Genomic DNA, 22,485 nt, shown 5'->3' on the forward strand with positions numbered 1-22,485 from the left:
GACACTGTATAAGTGCTGCGTCCCGAGGATTCAAATTTAGAAACATAGGTGAAGGCATTGCCCCAGTCCTCAAGGAACTGCCAGAGACCCATAAATCTGTGGTTATAAAAGAGTTGATAAGTATCAGAGAGCTAAGTTCAGTGGGAGAGAGAAGGAAGCCCAGGGTCCTGTAAACCCATGGAAGAGGAGCACAACTCAGTTAGGGAGTGTACTTGGAGGCACTAACGCTAAAGCTGAGTTTTTTATAGTAATTGGAAAAAGCAGGAATTGCATTCAAAACAGTCAACAATTTATATGGTATAGACATTCGGCAATTACTATGGATGCCTGGTATACACAGCCAATAAGAACTTCAACAAACAACTGAAAATCAAGCCTGAAATAAGCCAGGCGAAATTGGGAAGGGGGAGAGGGAAGAATATTCTAGTCAGACAGAACAGCATACTCAAGGGTTGCTTGTACCCCAGTTTTGCAAATTTTTCTAAACATGTGAAAGGCTGAGTTTACACCACCTGGCTCTGCCTCCTGGACATGGGTGCTGCCGCAGAACAAGCGGTGCTGCCAGGCTACAGGTGTGAGCCTCCTTCAGAGATAGAACGACAGGGTCTGCGATCCCGGAGTCCCTTCAGGTGTTGGTTTACCTGTGGACAGCCACATTTGGGAATCAGAGGCTGGTATGAGTTAAGCTTAGATTGAGCTCCTTGAGCTCACGTAGGTAATTTAATGTTTAGCCATGTTGTTTCTGAGAGAGATGACTTCCACACTGGACGAAGCTTTGAAAATCTGAATGATACATTTGAAACACATTGCCTTTATCCCTTTTGCCCTACCTTGGCTTCTCTCTCCTCCCCTGGATTTCAGTTCTCGTTGACACAGTCATGATCCTGAGCTTGTTGTAGGCACAGTGCGTAGTGCTAGGAATTCTCAGATGACTAAGACTTCAGGAGTTCGTAGAGTGGTAGGGGAGAAGGAGGGGTGATTAATCACAATACACCCCAAGGGCCATCATGGACACCTGGGCCGAGTGCAGAGGGAGCACCAAGAAGGAGTAGCTAACTCTCCCAAAGGGGTCATGGGAGCGCCACAGTGCAGGTGGCTTTTGAAGAATGACTTCGCACCTTAGATGGAAGTGGCAGAGCAAGTGCGTGAGGGTGTTCAGGCAGAAAAAGAGCAGCAGTTTAGTTTACTAAGTTATCAGGCCGCCGTCGCCTGCTCAGGACACAAGTCCGCCTGCAGACGGGCAGTCTACACTCCGCTCAGATGATGCCCCATGCACATTCTTTAAGGATGTAAAGACAGTTCCGTTCAGTTTTCTTTTAAAAATATCTTTATTGATTTTTATAAAGAGAGGAAGGGAGAGGGAGGTAGAGAAACATCAATGTGAGAGCAAAATATCAGTTGGCTTGCCTCCTACACGCCCCCTACCTGGGATCAAGCCCACAACCCGGGCATATGTCCTGGTCAGAATCAAACTGATAACCTTTCATTGCACAGGACAACGCCCAACCAACTGAGCCACACGGGCCAGGGCTCCATTCAGGTTTAAACAGTCAACTTAAAGAGTTTAAAACTAAGCATAGAGAAGGATGCTTTGACAATTTCAGGATCATGACTTTATTTGTAAATAAAAAACAGTGGGTTGTATGAAAGGGAAATCCCTAAAACATCAAGACCATTGGTCATTAGTCCAGCATGATATGGGAATTTTTTCTTAAATGTTTCTAGATTGCTCTCTCAGAGTTTGATTTGATCTTAATAGTTTCGCAGTATGAAAGTCTCTCTCAAATCTGTGTTCTTCCATGAAAATGAAATTCCTTTTCAATATCTACTCTTCAATTAAACAGCATGCATTGTGTTTTCAGAACACCTCCACCTAAGATTATTACTTTGGAGAAAGGCTCTGAAGGATTGGGGTTTAGTATTGTAGGGGGTTATGGAAGTCCCCATGGAGACCTGCCAATTTATGTCAAGACTATATTTGCAAAGGTATTTTTTTCCTTTTTTACTGTACTTTTTTTTTTTTAATCAAACCTAGGTGAGATTTTTTTTTTAAGTGCTTTGGTTTATTTTGGGCTATACCTGGATGTGTACATGTATGCTTATTTAATTTTAATCTTATAGGAAATTCCTGTACCACACTAGTGAAAGAAGAGTTCTTTTATAATAGTGGAATCACTGAGATGTAATTTTCTTTGGATTCTGTAACAAAAGTAGATGCTAGCAGATTTTAATGATTGTCTTCTTTCCGAAACACAATATCAGGAGCAGTACCATGATCTTTGGAAGCTGACCTTGCTATTGCTATGGGCTAGATGTATTCTCCTTTAAGAAAAGGTAGCAGAAAAGAAAAAGAAAGAAAAGGTAGCAGACACAAGAGGGACATATAGCATAAAGCTTTGTACAAGCCTCAGATCAGCGCACCATTCATGGCTGCCTGTCACTAAAACCTCAGGACACTTGAGCTTAAGGTGGTTTCTCTCTTACAATACTTACCTGCAGGACCAGCCCAGGAAGTTAGATGAAGACTAGATAATCCTGTTTTCAGGGATTAGATATTCCAATGCATCCTACTTAACACAAAGGTCATGGCGTGCATGCTTCCAGATGGCTCTTAGATGTTATTTTTAACTTCATTAGGATTTTTAAAGTTGGAATGTAATTTTATTATAAACTTTGAAGAGCATTTAGTATTGATATTGCCATTTTTTTTTATATTGCCATTTTCTCATTGGTTTTATCACAGTCATTTGTTTATTAATTGATCCAATTGTCCCCTTTAGCTTCACTTTCCTAAAGACAAAGATCTTTAAAAAAAAAAAAAAAGTTGGTACTTTCCCTTTCTAGAAAGCTATACTATACACTCCGCACAAGGCCTCTTTTCCCCGTGCATATCTTATCACCTGCTGATTGGGCCTAACTGGGACCTGACCTAACCCTAAGTCCTTGGGCACAGGCTTTGAGACGCATTAGGCAGCTGCAGATGTACTCACCTGTTTCCATCTTGCTAAGATGCCTATTAAGAAGGCATGTTATTCCTAAACATGCATCTGTGGACTTGGTGACCGGCCAAAGGGTAGGGGGGAGGCAAATTAGGAACATTCTAGATAACAGTGCTGCCTTGGTCTGATCATCCCCAAGGTGGATCAGCCACCTGCAGACACCACCGTAAGCAGTCGCAATGATTACTCCTTTGGGGCATTATTATACTTTGCCTTTAAGGGAGCCAGTTATGGAGATGCAGAGAGAGGAAAGGCTGCAAGGTGAGCCCTCACCTTTTAGCAAGTTGCGCCTGCGCCTCCGAAAGGCCCCTCCAGAATGTTGTCATCACCATTCACTTCGTCACTGTAGGGAGGTCAGCTGTGGTCCAGGGAGAGGACGGCTTAACTTCTAAGGGTTTGGACCCGAGGCCCGGAGTTCAGCGGCCTGCACCAGCCACACCTGTCTCCACCGGCACATAGACTGGTGGGGCCGGAGCTGGGCAGCTTTTGTCGGGTCACTCACCAGGACATACAGCTGAGAGTGCAATGACCATGCACTGCTGGTGGGTTTTTGAAAAGAAGCAACCGTCAAATCACAGTGGGACAGCGTAGTGGGAATAATGAATGGACTGAAGCTCACACAAAATGCTCCTTTTTAAAGGTCCCCATTGAAAGTGCCCATTTAGGAAGCACTTAGCATTAGAGTAAATATTGAATGTCATTAGCATGTTTTATTTTGTAAGGAGTGGACCTTTTTTGTAAAGTGAGGCACACCTGAAAATTAAAAGCTCTAAATTAAAAAAAGAAAACGTTCTAAAGCCCTAGCTTAATGGCCTACTTAGTTGAGTCAGCCTCAATAAAAGAATATTCCAATGCAAGTTATTATTGTTAAGATTGTTCCATAGAGTTTTCTATAAGATTTCATTTGATGACTTTTTCTTTCTTTTTTTTAATGTGTCAAAGTGAGCCAATATACCCAAATTTAAAAGTTTTCTTAAAAGAACCAATAAACCAAAAACTGGCAAAAGAATTTTTATTTTAAATAGTAAAGTCTTTCTAAAACAAATTCTGACACTAAGCTAAACATTTCCCCATAGAAATTTTGAATATCTAGAAACTATAGCTATATGCTTTGTGTTTTTTAATACCAAACATATATTATTAAAAATGCTTGTCTTTTTAGGTTTCTAGATCTTAAATGTTCACAGGGTGTGGATATTTTTTTTTATCCTCACCTGAAGATATGTTTTGTGTGTGTATTTTTCATTGATTCTAGAGACAGAGAGGAAGGGGTAGGGAGGAAGAGACAGAGAGAGAGAGAGAGAGAGAGACAGAGAGACAGAGAGACAGAGAGAGAGAGAGAGAGAGAGAGAGAGAGAGAGAAATATCAATCAGTTGCCTCTTGTACACACCCCATCTGGGGATAACCTGAAACTTGGATATGTGGCCTGATAGAGAATTCAACCCTTGACCCTTTCATACACAGGAAAATGCTCTAACCATTTAGCACACTGGCCAGGGCTTTTTTTTTTTTTTAATTGAGAGAGAGAAAAATATCAATTTGTTGTCCCACTTATTTATTCATTTAGTGGTTGCTTCTTATATGTGTGCTGACCGGGGATCAAACCCTCAACCTTGGTGTATCAGGATGATGCTCTAACCAACTGAGCTACCTGGCCAGGGCTTGGGTGTGGATTTTTATGTGACTTTTTTGGTGTCCTAAGCCTCATTTAATATTTCTTACTCAACTAAGAAATTAATTTGGCCCATCAAGATCTCTTTCCACTCTAGAAATATGAAGCATCGCAGGCACTTGGGTATATAGAATTTGCGAGACTAAGTCAATCTCATTAAGAGGGTGTCCGGACCTTCCATTGTCTTTCAGATGTTTGGTTGGAAACTTCAGAATCAAAGCCAACTTTAGGTCCAAGTCCCTTCAGCAGTCAGATTTTACCATAAGCAAAACAAACAAACAAACAAACAAACAAAACAAAGCCATGGACCTAACAGCTTCAACAGCCCTGAAAATTAGGGAGCAGTTTTTCAGAGCCTGTGAAATATAAGAGCATGAGTTTGATCATCACGGGAGTTTCATTGTATGATATTATCACCATTACTGAGTAAATATTGTGTGCCATACATTTAATCCTTAGAACAGGTGAAAGATAGCGAATGCCCATTTACAGAGCAGGGAAGGCTAAGTGAGCAAGCTGGGACACAGCGAGTGGGTAAAAGCTTCACTTCCCAACCAGATGGAGGTCTGTCTGCGAGCCATTTCTTTCTTTCTTCTCTGCTTAGTCCTCAAATGCCATTTGATAGTGTAGGAGAGGAGATACAGGTCCGTAGGAATTATCACGTAAGCATAACAATACCTGAAATATTGTACAGATCCTAGAAAGCTGAAAAGTTATCCTTTTTTTGCCTTTCTGAAAATGAAAACTTGAAGAGCTTAACGTGCCTTTTAAAAAAACTAATTACGCAAATAGCTGAGGTTTACTGAAGCCTTTAAATCTCAGAGTGTAAAATTTAATAAAGTCCAGTTAGCCAGTAATTCTGATTTCATTCATTAGAGTTACTTGTTTAATCCTGACTTTAGTACAGTTATCACACTTCTTAAAAAAGTAAAAAAAGATTTTAATGAAGTTGCAAGTTATTTAATTTTGGAATTCTCCCCGCCCCCCGCCGCCCCCAGTGAAAGCCTGGTTTTGAGTATTCTTTATTACAGCTTTATCCAGGAACTCTACCCTTTCGCAGTTTCGAAATTCTAAATAATTCACCCACCAACTCAGGACCTCCACCTCCAGTGGACACGGGTCTCTGGGATGTTAGTGCCTCTTCGCTCAGCTTCTGAATGAGTCAGGCAGGTCCTGGGCACCTGTGGGCCCCTTATGGCACTGACTTTTCATAGGATGTTCACAGTTACCCCATCAGGTGAGAAAAGCCTAGGTCTTCTCTTTCCTTCCCCACCCAAAATGTTTCTGGTACTCTCGTGGCATTTTTAGATCCTCAGCTTTAGAATGGAAAAAAGCCCACGTTTCACTTGCCTGGTGCCATTTTGAGGAGCCGTGCACAACTGGGTATATAAAGATCATAGTCATTTAGAAACTGATGTAGATGATCGAAGATACGTGAAGTTGAAGCTTTTGATTATGATATTGCAAAATTCTAGACATGCTACACTTTTGTGTATGTTTATATAGAAGAGCTTTGTTGAGATATAATTCATATACCATACAACTCACCCATTTTAGAGGCTATGCTTATTATTTTTTTTACATTTATTTTTGACAGATCACCACAAAGCTGATAGGTTAATAACACAGTAGGAACCCTATACATATAATAAAACTAACGCCAGATTCAGTTCTGCCTTCATTTGTGTATTACATATTCATGAAAATGACATTCAAATTCCATTTAGCACTTAATATTGAAATAAGGTCCTACTTGTATTAAAAGAAATATGGATGTTATTACATTTCTACTAATACGTTGTTTAAACAATGCATAGTTAAGGTTACTATTCAATGACTATTCGAATAACATATCCCACATTTTTCTTAAGTTTCTTAATTTAAAAATATTACCTAGAAATGACTTTAATTGGTAATTTTTAAAGTTACTCTTTTAATATGCACACCATATTATTAATATGATTTTGAATTGCTTCGCCCTGGATTAAACTGGAATGTTTCTTGTTTGTAGGGAGCAGCTGCAGATGACGGCCGATTGAAGCGAGGTGATCAAATTTTAGCTGTTAATGGCGAGACTCTAGAAGGTGTCACTCATGAGCAAGCTGTGGCCATTCTAAAACGCCAGAGAGGGACTGTAATCCTCACTGTGCTGTCGTGAGCCTCGGGTCCTGATCACAAGATAGATGTAGAACACCCATAGGAAGACGAAGCTCTGAGCGGATGAGAAGCAACCTCAACTGAAACTCACCTTTACCGATTCTTACTGTCTCATCCTTTCTGCTCAGGAGAGATGGCTGAGCTTCCCGTGGATTTCCCACATCAACAGTCATCTCCCTAATGCTTCCCAGCATCCATCACTTCTTGGTGAAGTTGAATGAGTCTTATCTGCTTTGCATTTAACATCGATGTTTATCAACTAGTAGTAACTGGTTCTGATTATATTTGCTGAAACGGACGTTAACAACCACTCATTCCGTACGCCCTGCTCTACCCATCCCTACTCAAACAGGGGCTTACCAGTGACCTCAGATCTCATCTGGTGAACAGAAACAAATGTTAAGCAACTGTCATCTCACTCCTGATTTACTTATGCTAATTGTGTCTTCAAGTACGCCAGAAAACATTAGCCATGTAATTAATTTACCAGTGATCCCCAGGATGAAATACCAACTTCTCCTGTGGGAAATTACTGTGCTCTCTTCTGTACGACTTACAGTCAAATAAGTCTCACACTCATTTCTCGGGATAGATCTTTATACATTAGTCATTGGTGATTATGACGAGTCAATTTGCAGACTGTAATCTGAAAACTCTGAAAGGCTTTCGAATTATTTACTTAGTTACAAAAATGCAGACCACCTAGCAAAAGCACCTTATTCTCCACAGGAACAATTAGCACCCATGTTCTGAATTCTAACAATGCGAAATTATGTTCAAGTCTGGGAAGTTCATCTGGAGGTAATGGCATCTCAGTAGGCAAGTATCATTCCCACCCCTCAGTCCTCAGACGGGGTGGAAACCCCCAAAACCACACTGCAGAGATCAGCAAGTTTTGCCTCAAGTCAGACGAGGTCTAGGTGGCCTTGGCCTTCCGGAACACCGAGTGACAAATTTGAGTATCCTTCCCCTTGGCTCCAGACTGGTCAGTCTAGCAGCACAGATTGTAGGAACACAGATGGAACAATGTACATAGCCACAAAGTGACGGAGCAAATAAACTGAGCCTAGGAATCCGTGACAGCTCCTTGGCTAATGTCTCCTGGTCTCCAGGAAGCCTCCATTCGCTGTAGCTTTGCATTTTAAGAAAGTAACTACAGCAGAAAATGCAAGCATACCTTTAAGGGTGGTTAGGGACATTCTTATTCAGGTATTAGCAGGAAAAAAAATGGGGAGCTGCTTATCAGTGCCTGTTTTAGGTCCTTCTGTGAAAACAACAACAACAAACAAACACACACACCATGAGGATGAGTACCGGCATCAGTAATGGAAGTAGTTGGCATTATTTCACTAAAACACAATGCTGCAAGTGGTTCATAGTAATTATCAAAATGTAATAGTTACCTTTCTAATTTAAAATGGTATTTAATACGTATAGGTTTTAATGGAGAATATCTTTGAGTAAATATAATCACAAAGTGCATTAACTCTCGGTGGAATATTTTGTGGCTATTCCAAAGTCTAGAGTGCCTAAATTTTATGTTGAAAACGTCTTTCATGATTGGTATTAAATTTTCTGAAATTGCACATGGCTTTTGAAATTTCTAATGTATCCAAGATATGCAATATTGTTAGGATCCTGTCTTTCAATGCATGCGAAGCTATCAACCTCTGGACATTCTATGTCAATTGTATCTGCAAGAACAGCTCAGGCATCCAAGAAGAAATGACACCCAATATATATAAAACTTGAAAATGCACCTCAAAACGATATATACATATGTATACTTTTGAAATGTGATTCTGCTTGATTTTGATGGAATGGCCATTAAATACACATTTTGAAATAATACATCGTTGTTGTGTGTCTTTACCCATTACCCTTTAGGTCATGTTATTCAAAATCTGTTAATAAAGGAATTGTGATGCTTGATACTCCTTGCTGCAGGAAACTGACAGAACTAGTGCTTCTCATAACTGGTCCTGTCTCTGCTTGCATGCCTAATTAATAATAGCCTTGCCAAAAACACTTTTTTGCATCAGAACATACCAACAAGCGAAGAGGTATGATGAGAGATGGGAATTTGTGAAAGGAGTTCTCTCAGCCACATATATCGTTTTGGCTTCCTCATTTGGGCCATTTATGTATAGTAGTAATATCACTAATTGGAATTAGCGTGGGAGGGAAGTAAACCAGGAAAAGCAAAACTGCTGGATGTTTGTATGTACAAGATGTTAAGATTTTAAATAAATATAGTTGTTTAAGAAGCAAATGGAGTCTTATTATATATGAAAAAATGTTTGATTTCTGTATCTGATTTTGTTTTTTTCCTCAGCCATTTTATCCCCTAATAGAAAAGGAAAAAAAATCCAACTTTTCACATGTTTTTCCAGTGTCCTATTAAATCTGAGACCCATTCATAGCTGTCACATGTATTAATTGTTGTGGGAACCCCTTTCACGTCCCTCGTGGTTCAGGGTTCCAGTTCAGGTTCGGGTTCTGGAGAAGGGCCGCACACAAATGAAAAGAGACTAGAAAAGTATTAATTTGGCAATATTGGGGGGCCAGGCGGGAGCCCACCTCTACTGGGAGGACTACTTCTAGGCTCTGGCCTTGCTATCCCTTTTATTGAGACTATGGGATACCCCCATAGCCCTTAGGCAGGTAATAAGCGGATTATCATATCAGTAAGGATTTACATGATTATAAGATGGGGAAGTTGCCTCAGTTACCATTGTCTCAATTAGATAGAGAGTGGTTGGCTCTGACCTTTCAGAGCTTCAAGGTTGACCAGACTTTTACATCTTTTCTATTAGTGAGACAATGGTCGGTTTCCGGCAAATTGTCAGGTATGTTCTTCGGCATTAGAACATACGCTTTTTTTTTTCTTTTTTCTTTTTTTTCTTTATTGATTAAGGTGTCACATATTTGTCCTCATCCCCCCATTCCCATCCCACACCCCTCCCTCCGGATGCTCCCACCCCCCTACCCTCCCTCTGAGGCCCGACAGTCCAATCGATGCCTCCTTGTTTCTGGGTCTGTTTTTGTTCATCAGTCTATGTTGTTCATCATTTCCCCTAGATGAGTGAGATCATGTGTTACTAGAAATATACTTATAAGAACCGAATGTGAGACGAGCAATAATAGTTATGCTGACAGGCTAATGAATCAGTCTGTAGTGAGTTTCTTTCTGGACCAACAGTTCTTTAGAGACCCAATTTCAATGTCCACCGGTTCCTTATGTGTACATGTCGGCACTGACTTTTCAGCTCTGGATGGTGGACAAATGGTGGTAATGCAGGTCCGACTCCCTCTGGTTTGGTCTCGCCCGGACCCAGGGGCGCGTGGCCTCTCCCGGACCCGGGGGCATAGAACAGACGCTTTACAAAGGAGCCAGTCTGGTAATCGAGAGGGTGAGTCTTGGCATCACACTAAGTTCGAATGCTAACTTACCAGGCATGTGACCTTGTCCAAGTTATTTAAGCACCCCTTGCTTTAGTTTCTTCACTCAGAAAGGATAGGGGGGAGGGGTACTTTCTTCACTCAGAAAGGATGGGGGGGGAGGGGGAGTTTCTAAGCACTATAATGACCAAAATCCAAGTAGAACTCTTAGTATAGTGCCTGACTCATATTAAGTGCTACATAAATAAACATTAGCAATAAAGCTCTTATCCCATGTATGGAGGTAGCCTGAAATTAGGCACTTATGCTGGTGATTTGTGGTTTCAATTAGAAATGACCTTTAAAAAATATATTCTTGAAGGTGGCTTACCTCTGAACTGTTACTCCAAATCAGAGAGCAAAGGGTGTAACTGATTACAACGGTGTGAGCTTGAGGACCTAGAGGCTGTGCTATCAAAAGCTACAACTGAGCTGAAACCACTGGGAGAGGGAGTAACACCAACTCAATATGCCTGCCTCCCACCTTCAGGATGACACTCTAACCAGCTGAGCAACCGGCCAGGGCAAGTTTTTGACAACTCAATCTTCAGATTCTCTATATTTAAGATGAAAAAAGAAACATTTCGCTGTCTGCACAATACCAAGATCAAAACGAAAATGTGTCTGTGACTGTGTAAGACTTGAACCTCCACCAGCTCTGAGCATTTCCTTCATTTCCACTCACTTTAAGAAACAAGTAAGCCACTGAGGTCCGGGTCCCTGAGGTGCTGCTGGCCAGCAGCAGGATCCCTGCTGGGCAAAGACACACGGAAGCAAAAACTTCTCCGACCCTCTCTCTAGAACCAGACTTTAGAAATGGTGGCCGCCTCTCATTGGAGTCTGTCCTGCCCTCCGCATCACCACTCCCATTTCACAGGTGGGAGAAACATGCCAGAGGGAGTGCCTGGTTTGCCCGGTCACCCAGCTAATTGGCAAGCAGAAGAGTCTTTAATAAACCTGTGGGAATTCATCAGTTTAGCAAACCCTTGCAGAGTACCCATGCACGACTTCTAAATTAGTCTGAATTTTTAAAAGCTTATTTCTGTTCTCCCTAATATAGCTCTACAACACAAGGCTGTAAAACAATGGAAAATAGACATATCTTTTGGATGTTGGGAAAGAAGACTTGGTCTATCAACTTGCCATAACCTCTCTACATTCTGGGATGAATTCCCAAGGCAGGACACCTGGATGCCGTCATGGTTTAAGCATCTTCTTCTCAAGGGAGCCACAGTTCACGGCAGGTGCAGTGCCAACAGCTCCTCCTGCCTAACGCCTTGACTGGGCATGTGCCCAGCTTTCCTCTCCTGGGAGAACAAAAGAAATGGTGATGGAAGAAAGAGTGCCAGCCATTCAACTCCAAAGCCACATTTTATTTTCCTGGAACCTCAAAATAGCTGTTAGAAAACAGGCTTCAATGGCCCCCATCCCCTGAAGGATAAGATTTACCTGTTTTTGCCCTGCCAGCGTGGCTCAGTGGTTGAGCATAGACCTATGAACCAGGAGGTCACCGTTTGATTCCCGGTCAGGGCACATGCCCAGGTTGTGGATCCCCAGTAGGGGGGCATGCAGGAGGCAGCTGATCAATGATTGTCTCTTATCACTGATGTTTCTCTCTTTCTCTCTCCCTCCCTTCCTGTCTCTAAAAAAAAAAAAAGATTGGGAGCAGAAATTTCCTATCTGCCATTGTATTAGGGTTTTCCAGAGAAAGAGAACCAATGAGATGTGTGTATTTATATAAAGAGATTTATCCTACCTAATAATAGACAAATATGCAAATTGACCTTACCTCCGACACACCCACAAGCCACACCCACCATCCAATCAGAGCGAGTATGCAAATTAACCCATCCAAGATGACTACAGCCACAGAGAGCAAGGTTTCCCAGGCAACAGAGGGAAACAAGCTTTCTGCCGTTGCAGGCCTATGCCTCCACTCAAGCTACAAAGTTTCAATTATAGAAGGTAAACAAATTCAAACAAATGGTGGCAGAATGGAGCTTGAGAGAGCAGGCCAGGGTTGCCACCGGCAACAGGGGAAGCAAAGCTTTCCGCACACCCTGGCCGGGCCCACCCACTTAAGGCAACAAAGTTTCAATTATAACCCCAACACAAATGGCTGCCACCTCGGAGGGAGCCCCAGGCTTGGCTCCGCTCCAGGCTACAAAGTTTCAATTGTAGAAGGAAAATACATTCCAGATACCAGGGCCTCCACTTGGGTTGCCAGGGGGCGTGGCCAGCCTGCAAACCACCACAGGCCCCTCGCTCAGGCTGCCCCACGCCCCAAGGTAATCCCCACCCTGATCAGGGACACCCTTCAGGGCAAACCAGCTGGCCCCCACCCCTGTACCAGGCCTCTATCCTATCTAATAAAAGAGTAATATGCAGATTGATCATCACTGCAACACACAATATAGCTGCCCCCATGTGGTCAAAGATCCTGCCCACATGTGGACACAAGATGGCCAGCAGGAGAGGGCAGTTGGGAGGCACCCGGCCTGCAAGGGAGGGCAGTTGGAGGTGATCAACCCTGCAGGAGAGAGCAGTTAGGGGTGACCAGGCCAGCAGAGGAGGGGAGATGGGGGCAAACAGGCTGGCAGCGGAGTGGTTAGGGGGTGATCAGGCTGGCAGGCAGAAGCGGTTAGGAGCAATCAGGAAGGCAGGCAGGCAAGCAGTTGGGAGCCAGCAGTCCTGGATTATGAGAGGGATGTCCGACTGCCCGTGGGATCGAGCCTAAACGGGCAGTCGGACATCCCTCGAGGGGTCCCAGATTGGAGAGGGTACAGGCTGGGCTGAGGGACAACCCCCCTCCGTGCACGAATTCCATGCACCGGGGTTCTAGTATCTATATATATAAAAGGCTAATATGCAAAGTGTCTCCTCGGGAGTTCTACCAGGAGGCTAGGAGTTCGATTGCTTGCTATGACATGTGCTGACCACCAGGGGGTGGCACGGAACATGGCAAACCACCTGTGGCAGCTGAGGGAGCGAGGGAAAGAGGAGGCAGGGAGGCAGGTAGGCTGGCGGGCCAGGGAAGGAGGTGGGGAGAACTGCATGGGGAGGCGGAGAAAGGGGAACCTGATTGGCCCTGATCGAAGGCCAGGCCTAGGGACCCAACCCTGTGCATGAATTTCATGCACCAGGCTTCTAGTTTATTATAAAGAACTGACTCATGAAATTACAGAAGCTGGCAAGTCCAAACTCTCTACAGCCTGGGGTGGCAGGCTCAGCACCCAGGGGAGTACGAGGCTGTGTGCTGGAGACCTCTCCGGTTCAGGAAGGCCGAGCTTTTTGTTCTACTCGGGCCTTCAACAGGCTGGATGAGGCCCACCCACATTATAGAAGGCGCTCTGCTAACTCAAAGTCTACTGATTCAACTGTCAGTTCCATCCAAAGAGACCCTCCGTGTTGACACATAACATTAACTGTCACAGACATCATGGGATCTCGAACCGAAATTCCTCTAGAATGGCCTTGACTTAGGGTAATCCTTGTTCTCAACCCTTTTCCAGCCTCTTACCCCTTCTGATGTCCCCAACTGTGGTGCCGTCACACCCAGATCCCCCAGGAGCAGACAGCTGAGATTTCGCCTCTGTCTCCCCACCACCCAGACACCCCTCGGTATTTGTGTTCGGTGGCTTTTCGTTGCATTTAGGGTAAAGTCCAAACTCGGCATGTTTTTGAGACACTTCAGGATTTATCTTCCGTCGAAATCTCTGGCAGTTGTATTAATACGAGTGTCACCAAATACTTCCCAGGATAAGCCAAGCTCTCTGGCTCTTGGGCCTTAGCACACACTATTCATTAGCAATGACGGGGTGCTGCTCAGGGAATAAGCAGAGACCAACTTCCACAGCATCACCTGGGGCAGTGGTCGGCAAACTCATTAGTCAACAGAGCCAAATGTCAACAGCACAACGATTGACATTTGAGAGCCAAATTTTTTAAACTTAAATTATATAGGTAGGTATATTGTTATTAACTTAATTAGGGTACGCCTAAGCTGGCCTTTGCTAAAAACTCAAGGGGCCAAAGAGCCGCATGTGGCTCGCGAGTCACAGTTTGCCGACCACTGACCTGGGGAAATGCAAATGTACGCTCTGCCCTGAACCAACTTCTGGGCTGGGGCCCCCAAAATCTTGGGTTTTAACAGGCTCTCCGATTGATGATTGGATTGATGATTGATTCTGATAACCACTCGGCTTCAGCAGCCTCCTCCCTTTTGTCTGTGGTCATTCACAATGGCCAAGTTCTCTTTGGTAAATACCAGTGGCCTCCAGTGGTTGGAGTCGGGCAGGAATGTTACATTGCGAGCAAGTCTGAGTGAGTGGGCCACCTGTATAAACATTTATTTGCAGGCAGCACAACACGCAGCCCCCACCTGTCCAGGAAGCTCAGTGAGCTGCCCTTTCTGTTCTTAACCTTGGATGTACATTAAAATCACCTGGGGACATGTTAAATGCCCAGTGCCTGGGGGATTGCCCAGGCCAATTAAAAGGAAGTGGGGGTCCCAGCTACGCAGGATGTCAGGATTTGATTCCCGGTCAGGACAAATGCCCGGGTTATGGGCTTGACCCCCAATGTGGGGTGTGCAGGAGGCAGCTGATCAATGATTCTTTCTCATCATTGATGTTTCTTTCTCTCCCTCTCCCTTCCTCTCTGAAATAAATAAAAAATATTTTTTTTTAAAAAAGGAAAGTGAGGGAAGGAAGGATGAGACACAAGGTTTGTTTGTTTTGTGGTGTTTATTTGCGGGGGAGGGTTAAGCTCCCCAGGGGATGCCAATGCGGGGGGGGGGGGGGGGGGGGGGAGGGGGGAGAGAGAGGGGCAGAGTTAAGAACAATGGTTTTAGGTCCTCCTACAAACACCTGGCTTGAAAAGTTTCACTCCTAGGCAACTGCAACAACATGCAGACTTTCTTTCCCATCAGATAACAAACTCTTCCTGAGGTGGGTGAAGGTGGGAGGAAGAATGCAGAACTGAGAGTTCCAGACCTAGAAGGCTCCCCTGTTTAATCAAGGGGGGACGGGTACCTTGTCCTTCTTTCTACCAACTACAGGTCACTAATTTTAAAAGTACCCTTAAGTAATTAATGCACCCCTTAGTGTAGCTTTAGATGCTGTTCAAAGCCATCCCCTTTCAATTTCCCTCTCTCTCTCTCTCTCTCTCTCTCTCTCTCTCTCTTTTACTTTTTTATTGAATTTGCTAGAGGCACGAATTCGTGCACCAGTGGGGTCCCTTGGCCTGGCCTGCAGGATTGGGCTGAAACTGGCTCTCCAACATCCCCTGAGGGGTCCCGGATTGCGAGAGTGTGCAGGCCAGGCCGAGGGACCCCACCAGTGCACGATCGGGGCTGGGGAGAGACATGGGAGGTTGGCCAGCTGGGGTGGGACCGTGGGAGGGCTCCAGGGTGTGTCCGGCTCATCTCGCTCAGTCCCAATTGGCCGGACCAGAGCAGCAAGCTCACCTACTCTTCGGAGCATCTTCCCCCTGGTGGTCAGTGCATGTCATAGCAACTGGTCAACTGGTCAACTGTCTGCCCCCTGGTGGTCAGTGCACATCATAGTGAGCGGTTAAGGGGCCTTAGCATATCATTAGTATATTACACTGTGATTGGTTGAATGGCCGACTGGACAACCAGACAACTGGACTCTTAGCATATTAGGCTTTTATTATATAGGATTAGGGTGATTTCCATTTCAAATGACCCATCTTTGGACAGATTCCTGATTGGAGTACACCTTCAGTATTAACTTACCATCCTTGGGGTATAGATTAAAGGTAGTTTACATGCACATCATACTATGTACTAGTATGTTACAATATTTATAGGGACTATAATAAAGTCTTCTTTTAAATGTCACTTCCTAGGGAAGGCTTCCCTGACCCAATAGACCTTGGTAAGTTGCTCTCCTCTGCTTGGGGTCACCCTGAGCTTCCCCAGTCATGGCAGCTAGATGGTGGGAGAGTTGGTATCAAATAACTTGTCTCTTATTTGTGCCAAATTCTGAATACCTTAAGGACAGAAACAGTGTCTTTCTCACTATTGTATCCCCAGCACCTACACAGTGCCAGCACAAAATTAATGTTCAAATATTTGTTGAAATATCTGCCCAGTCAAAGTGCCAGATACATATTTTTAAAATCTCTCTCTCTGCCATTGACTTCGAAATACATTTTTAAAAAGATGGATTTATAATGGATAGAAAGATGAGTGCATGGATAAGTGTGTGATAAAAGAGGTCTTAGTAAAATGTTAATGTCAATCTTGGTGGTAAAAATACTCTGTAAAAATTTTTCAACTTTGCTGTATGTTTGAAATTTTGCATAATAAAATATTGGGAGAACTCAATGACACTTCGCAACAATACTTGAGGCTAGGGATTACCGTCCCCCTTGTTCACAGAAGGGGAAATTAAATATCAGAGAAGTTAGAAACCCGCAGAAGATCACACAACCGGCAGAAGCCGAGTTCGCACCCTCCCCACCTGCTCTCAGGCCGCCTTCCCGCCCTGTCGGCCACTAGAATGCAGACCTCACGGGCAGACAGCCCAGTTCCTCCAGGAATTAAATGGGCATATTTCATTTCCAAGATCGGGAAGGACCACTGCAGAACACGGGGCATGGGGGCTCCCCAACACGACATACCTGTCTCCTTAGGGGGCTAGAGGCACGCCCCTCCTCGCTCCCAGATGTCCTGACAACGTCCTTCCCTGAAAGCTCTGGAGGCCCCAGCTTGACAAGACAAAGATGCATCCATTAAATGCGCCTTAAGGATCAGAGCGGGGGACCAAGGCCTGTTTTGAAACCCCACTGTGACTTGCCACTGTGACTTGCCTCCCACAGCCACAGAGTTTTATGTCCGTAATTGAAATATAATTGCAGCACTCCCCCTTTCAACCCATTCCTAGCCATGTGTGAGAATTCTAACCAGGGAGGTTTGCCAGGCGTTTGGTTAGCACCGTGATGGTAAGCACAGGACACGTGCTTCGCTGGCGGGTTGGTCTGTTTCACCTGCAGACGCTAGAAATGAAATCCGGGCGCTGGGCCACGTGCACCCAAACTTGCTTCCTTCCCACTCGGTGCCTCAGCGCCTCCGCCTGCGAGACCGCAGATGGCCGCGCGGGGGCGCACGAGAGGCGCTTCGAGTTCCTGGCCTCGGCAATGCACGGCGCGCCAGCAGAAAGAAAAAAAAGTTCCCTTAGCTGAGATCTCAGTGAGAACTGGGGAGGGGGTGGGGGGTGGGGTGTGTGAAGGATGTCAGCGGGGGAGGCCGGCCCGAGTGAAGGCTGGTATGACCTCCAGTGAGGGTAGAGCTTCAGAATGTTGACGCTCCTACCCGGCCAGGAGGTTAACAGTACAGGAAGGTGAAACAAAAAAACAAAAAACCGCAGTACAGGAAAGTAGACCTTAGCCTCACAGCTGTTAGTGGTTTGGTCCTATGACCAGGCTCGGCTCCGTTGCCTTGGAATCTCCGCTTTTCCATTAACCAAATGGATCAGTTTGTCTGGCCCCTGACTATTAGATGGGAGGGTTTCAGGGCTTGGGCATGGATTTCAGTACTTAGGTGTTCCCTTTTCCCTTCTCCCTTCTCCTTCCCCCTTCCAGGACCTGCACTCTGGAGTCTTGTTGCTGGAATTTGTAATTTTATTGTGTATTTTAAATAAAATTGCTGTGGTAAGATACACTTAGAAAAGTGCTAGAAGATTTAGCAGTCATTCAAATTGGTTTTTTAGAAAACGTGAGGTACAATAAGACTTTTTCAGTTACTCATGTAACATTTATTAAGAGCTAGCTAGGTGCCCTAGCTGGTTTGGCTCAGTGGATAGAGCGTCGGCCTGCGGACTGAAAGGTCCCGGCTCGATTGCGGTTGATGTTTCTCTCTCTCTCCCTTTCTCTCTCTGAAATTAATAAAAATATTTTTTAAATAAATAAAATCAATAAAAAATTTAAAAAAATAAAATGGTGTTTTCTCTCAGATTATATGTGAATTTAATTTCCATCTTTAATATTTCTGTACTTCCCCAATTTTTACACTTTAATGAAAACTGTTTTCTTTGGTAACCATAAAACGATTTTTTAAAAGATATATTCTATTGATTTTTTTTACAGAGAGGAAGAGAGAGGGATAGAGAGTTAGAAACATCGATCAGCTGTCTCCTGCACACCCCCTACTGGGGATGTGCCAGCAACCAAGGTACATGCCTTTGACCAGAATCTAACCTGGGACCCTTCAGTCCGCAGGCCGACGCTCTATCCACTGAGCCAAACCGGTTTCGGCCCATAAAACGATTTTTAAAACTGATTATTCGCCTCACATTTTGTCTTCCATCCCATCATTTTCACTGTTTCTCAGAGTGGTCCATGAACACTTCACATCAGAATCCTGCTGCAAGCAGGTGCACACGTAGGAATCAGAATCTACATTTTAACCTGGCTTCTCGGGTGAGTCTTCATTGAACACACGCTGAAGTTCACAGAGCCTCGGGTTTAGCAACTAGGAAAAGAGAGAAACCTGTGTTTAATATTAATGAACAATGGGTCTTAAGAAAGCTACTCCCACTCATGGCCAGAAGATGGCGGAGGTTTTCCATTTACCTGACTCCTGAGCCGTTAAGAGGGAGGAGATCTTGTTCAAAATAAATTGCTTGGTCTCAATTACATAAATCCAGAAGACCGTCCTCACCCGAAATTGTGATGGGAAATGAAAGACTGGAATATTAAAAAATGAATGGGATTAGTTGTCCTGTCTCCATAGAAACCACTCTTCTCTAGAGAAAGGTTATTAGATCAGGATGTGCCTTCTGGGCTCCAATGATATTGCACCCAGAGGAAAGCTCTAGCCGACTCCTTGTTTTGTCTCGGCTGCACAGTCAGGACCAGCTGTGAGAGCAGTGGAGGTCTCTGTGGATGGAATTCAGGAATGACAGCCGTGAAAAGCAAAGGGAGAGGCTCTCTAGTCCCAGGACTCCCTAGCCAGTGATGGGCAACCTTTTGAGCTTGGTGTGTCAAACTTCGCCAAAAAACTGAGCATAACTCGGGTAGTGTGCCACTTTGAGGAAAAAACATTATTTCGCAAATGTTTCATCCTCAGGAGCAGCACATGTTTCATCCTCGGCATGCGGCCGCCTCAGAATTGAACCTGGGACCTTTCAGTGCTGGCACGCGTGTCATAGGTTCGCCATCACTGCGCCTCGCCTGTGGATTCCACCTCGCCAGTTCTCTTCCTTTACTTCTGGTGCTGAGGCAGGTTGGTTAGCCTGGACGAGTGGAATAGGGAAACTGAGACTCACAGTTAAATGGCCAAGCAGTTTTCAGCCTCTAGTAAATCACAAAATCCTGTCTTCCCTAACCAAAGGACATCAAAGGCTTTAAACTTCTCCCCAACTAGAGTGTAAATAGCTTAAATCACCGTACTCAGGGAAATAGATAGCAGAAGTCTAATTAGTACCTTTTGTGCCAACCACACCCAAGACCAGATGAAGTCGGGGAATCAAACTCATTTTGGTGAACATTCTATTGAGATCCTCCCCTGAGACCTCCCCTAAAATTCCCGCCTTTAAGAAAACAGATAATCCTCAAACTTGTGGTGGTGAACACACAACGCAATATACAATTTTATTAACCAATGTCTCCCCACTAAGTTAAATTAAAAACAACAAAACAAAAACCCCTCAAGACAAAGAACCCCCCGCACAGGCTCTCTCCGAAGCAAGCACATGCCTTTCTCCCCTCTCCGGTTCTTTACTTTTCTCTCCTACACTCTTAAGTGCCAGCAGGTTTGATTTGACAAGAGGATTTTGCTTTTGCTCACTCATTCATTGCTTCAGTCAACAGGAGGGCCTATTACATACTAGTCATAATTTCAGGCCCAGTGGATACATCCGTGTGTTATGGTTGGGGTTACCGGCTGGGAGCTCAGTTCTTCTCATCGATGCAGAAAAGATTTTAAGGTCAGCGAAAATGAAAGTAAAGCAGAGGGCATTTACTGAAGATTCACTCCAAGTGAGGAGCTGGCCAGTTTCCTCTCTTAGGGAAGATAGGATTTACTAGGTGGCTGCAAACTGCTGCTTCACGATGTTTCAGTTCCCCTATTCCACTAATCCTGGAATTTTCCTAGCTTCTTACTATTCTATAACAAGTGAACAAGGAAGATAAAATTCTTGCCCTATGGGGTTATCATCTACATTCTAGTGGAAAAGTGGAAGAGAGACATAATAAGGGCACAGAATTGAATTGTATGGGTAAGTTCAGATTCTGATAACTGGGAACCGAATAAAGAAGGCAATGTGGCCCTGGCCGGTTTGGCTCAGTAGATGGAGCGTCGGCCTGAGGACTCAAGGGTTCCAGGTTTGATTCCGGTCAAGGGCATGTACCTTGGTTTCGGGTACATCCCCAGTGGGGGGGGGGGGGGGGTGTGCAGAAGGCAGCTGATCGATGTTTCTCTCTCATCGATGTTTCTAACTCTCTATCCCTCTCCCTTCCTCTCTGTAAAAAAAAATCAATAAAATATATTTAAAAAAAAAAAAAAAGGAAAAAAGAAGGCAATGTGGTCCACCAGGTGTGGCTCAGTGGTTGAGCGTCAACCTACGATCCAGGAGGTCACAGTTCAATTCCCAGTCAGGGCACATGCCCAGGTTTCGGGCTCGACTCCCAGTGAGGGGCGTGCAGGAGGCAATCAGTGATTCTCTCTCATTATTGATGTTTTCATCTCTTTCTTCTTCTTCCTTCCTTTATGAAATCAATAAAAATTTATTTATTTTTTTTAAAAAGAGGGTGATGTGATAAACAGTGTTAAAAAAGAAAGAAAATAGATCAAAATAAAGTCACTTTTGCTAAGCCAACTCACCAAACCAATACTTACTAATTTCAGTTTCAGCCTCTCCCAGGAGGGAAAATTTTCACCACTCAGTCTGGAAATATTCTGATTAACATTAGTAAGGTAATCTTCTTTATATGATTTCCTACCTTCACCTAAGGTTAGGAGTCCATCGCCTGAAATAACGCACTCTTTTAATTTCTTAGTCCCCTTCTTCTTTCTTTCTTTCTTTCTTTTTATTATTTATTTATTTATTTATTTTGCTTATAAAAACTTTCCATTTTGTACAACACATCAGAGCCCCCTTTGAACTGCTAGATGGGATGCTATCAATTCATCAGTCACTTAATAAAGCCAATTGGATTTTCAAATGTACTCAGTTGAATGTGTTCTTTAACAAGAGTAATGGAATGGTGTGTGTGGCTCCTTTAGAGGCTTCGAAGAGGAGTGAACATTTGACCTGACACCGGAGGATGAAAAGTAGTCAGCTGTGAAAGAACTAGGGAAACAGTTCTTCCCGGGGAAACCACTGGTGCAAAGGCCCTGAGGCAGGAGCCTCGGTGTTCTGAAGAGCTGGCAGGAGCCTGTTTTTATCACAGGGAGTAGTACTTACCCAATGTTGACGGGAAAGGATCGGAATGGAATGAGGAGTTAGGATTTTTTAATTGAAATGGAAATCACTGAGAGGTATTACCGGGAAGAAAGGATTGCAGAGAGGCAGGGGTCCTCAAGCTTTTTAAACAGGGGCCCAGTTCACTGTCCCTCGGACCGTTGGAGGGCCGGACTACAGTTTAAAAAAAAACTATGAACAAATTCCTATGCACACTGCACATATCTTATTTTGAAGTAAAAAAACAAAACGGCAAAAACACCCACATGTGGCCCGCGGGCCGTAGTTTGAGGACGCCTGGGCCAGAGGCTAGGAGACTAGCTGGTTATTTCAGTGATCCCGGTGAGAGATGATGGGCTTAAACTAGACTGAGGCCATGGAAAGGCAGATCAGCGGACAAATTCAAGGGCTGGGGAATGATTAAAGGTGGGGCTTTCAGAAAGCAGAGGCATCAACCAGAACCCCTGGGGCTAAGGCCAGAGGAGTGGTGGTTTCTTTACTGAGACCTTAGCCTGGATTCAGGGGGGTGGGGTGGGGGGAGGGGGGAGGGCAGGTTCTGCCCCAGGCAGTGTGGAATTCGAGGTGGGAATCTGGTGGCGGTCGGAGATGGCTTCAGGGCTGGATCAGAGCTCCGGAGGATGGGAGTAGGGCGTGTAGGTTGGGAGGGGATTGGCCTGGGGACCTTCAGTCGCTACAAAAGGAGGGGAGGAGCCAGCCAAGGGTTGTGAGTCCATTTCTCTTCACCGCCTCTCCATCTCCAGGTCGGGTTCCTTCTCCAGGTAAGGC

General features: G+C 44.4%; 1 protein-coding gene across 1 annotated transcript in view; it reads left to right on the forward strand.

The window, feature by feature from the left end:
* The window catches only part of PATJ (PATJ crumbs cell polarity complex component), a 316,022-nt gene extending 307,342 nt beyond the window's left edge, over positions 1–8,680 (forward strand). Inside the window, exons 44-45 of the mRNA XM_028142315.2 lie at positions 1,863–1,986; positions 6,684–8,680. Coding sequence (XP_027998116.2) covers positions 1,863–1,986; positions 6,684–6,830 — 271 coding nt within the window. The 3' untranslated portion in view covers positions 6,831–8,680. The remainder of the gene's footprint in view (positions 1–1,862; positions 1,987–6,683) is intronic.
* The last annotated feature ends 13,805 nt before the right edge of the window (positions 8,681–22,485 follow it).

Source organism: Eptesicus fuscus, chromosome 9, assembly GCF_027574615.1.
Source record: "Eptesicus fuscus isolate TK198812 chromosome 9, DD_ASM_mEF_20220401, whole genome shotgun sequence".
NCBI classification, from domain to species: domain Eukaryota; kingdom Metazoa; phylum Chordata; class Mammalia; order Chiroptera; family Vespertilionidae; genus Eptesicus; species Eptesicus fuscus.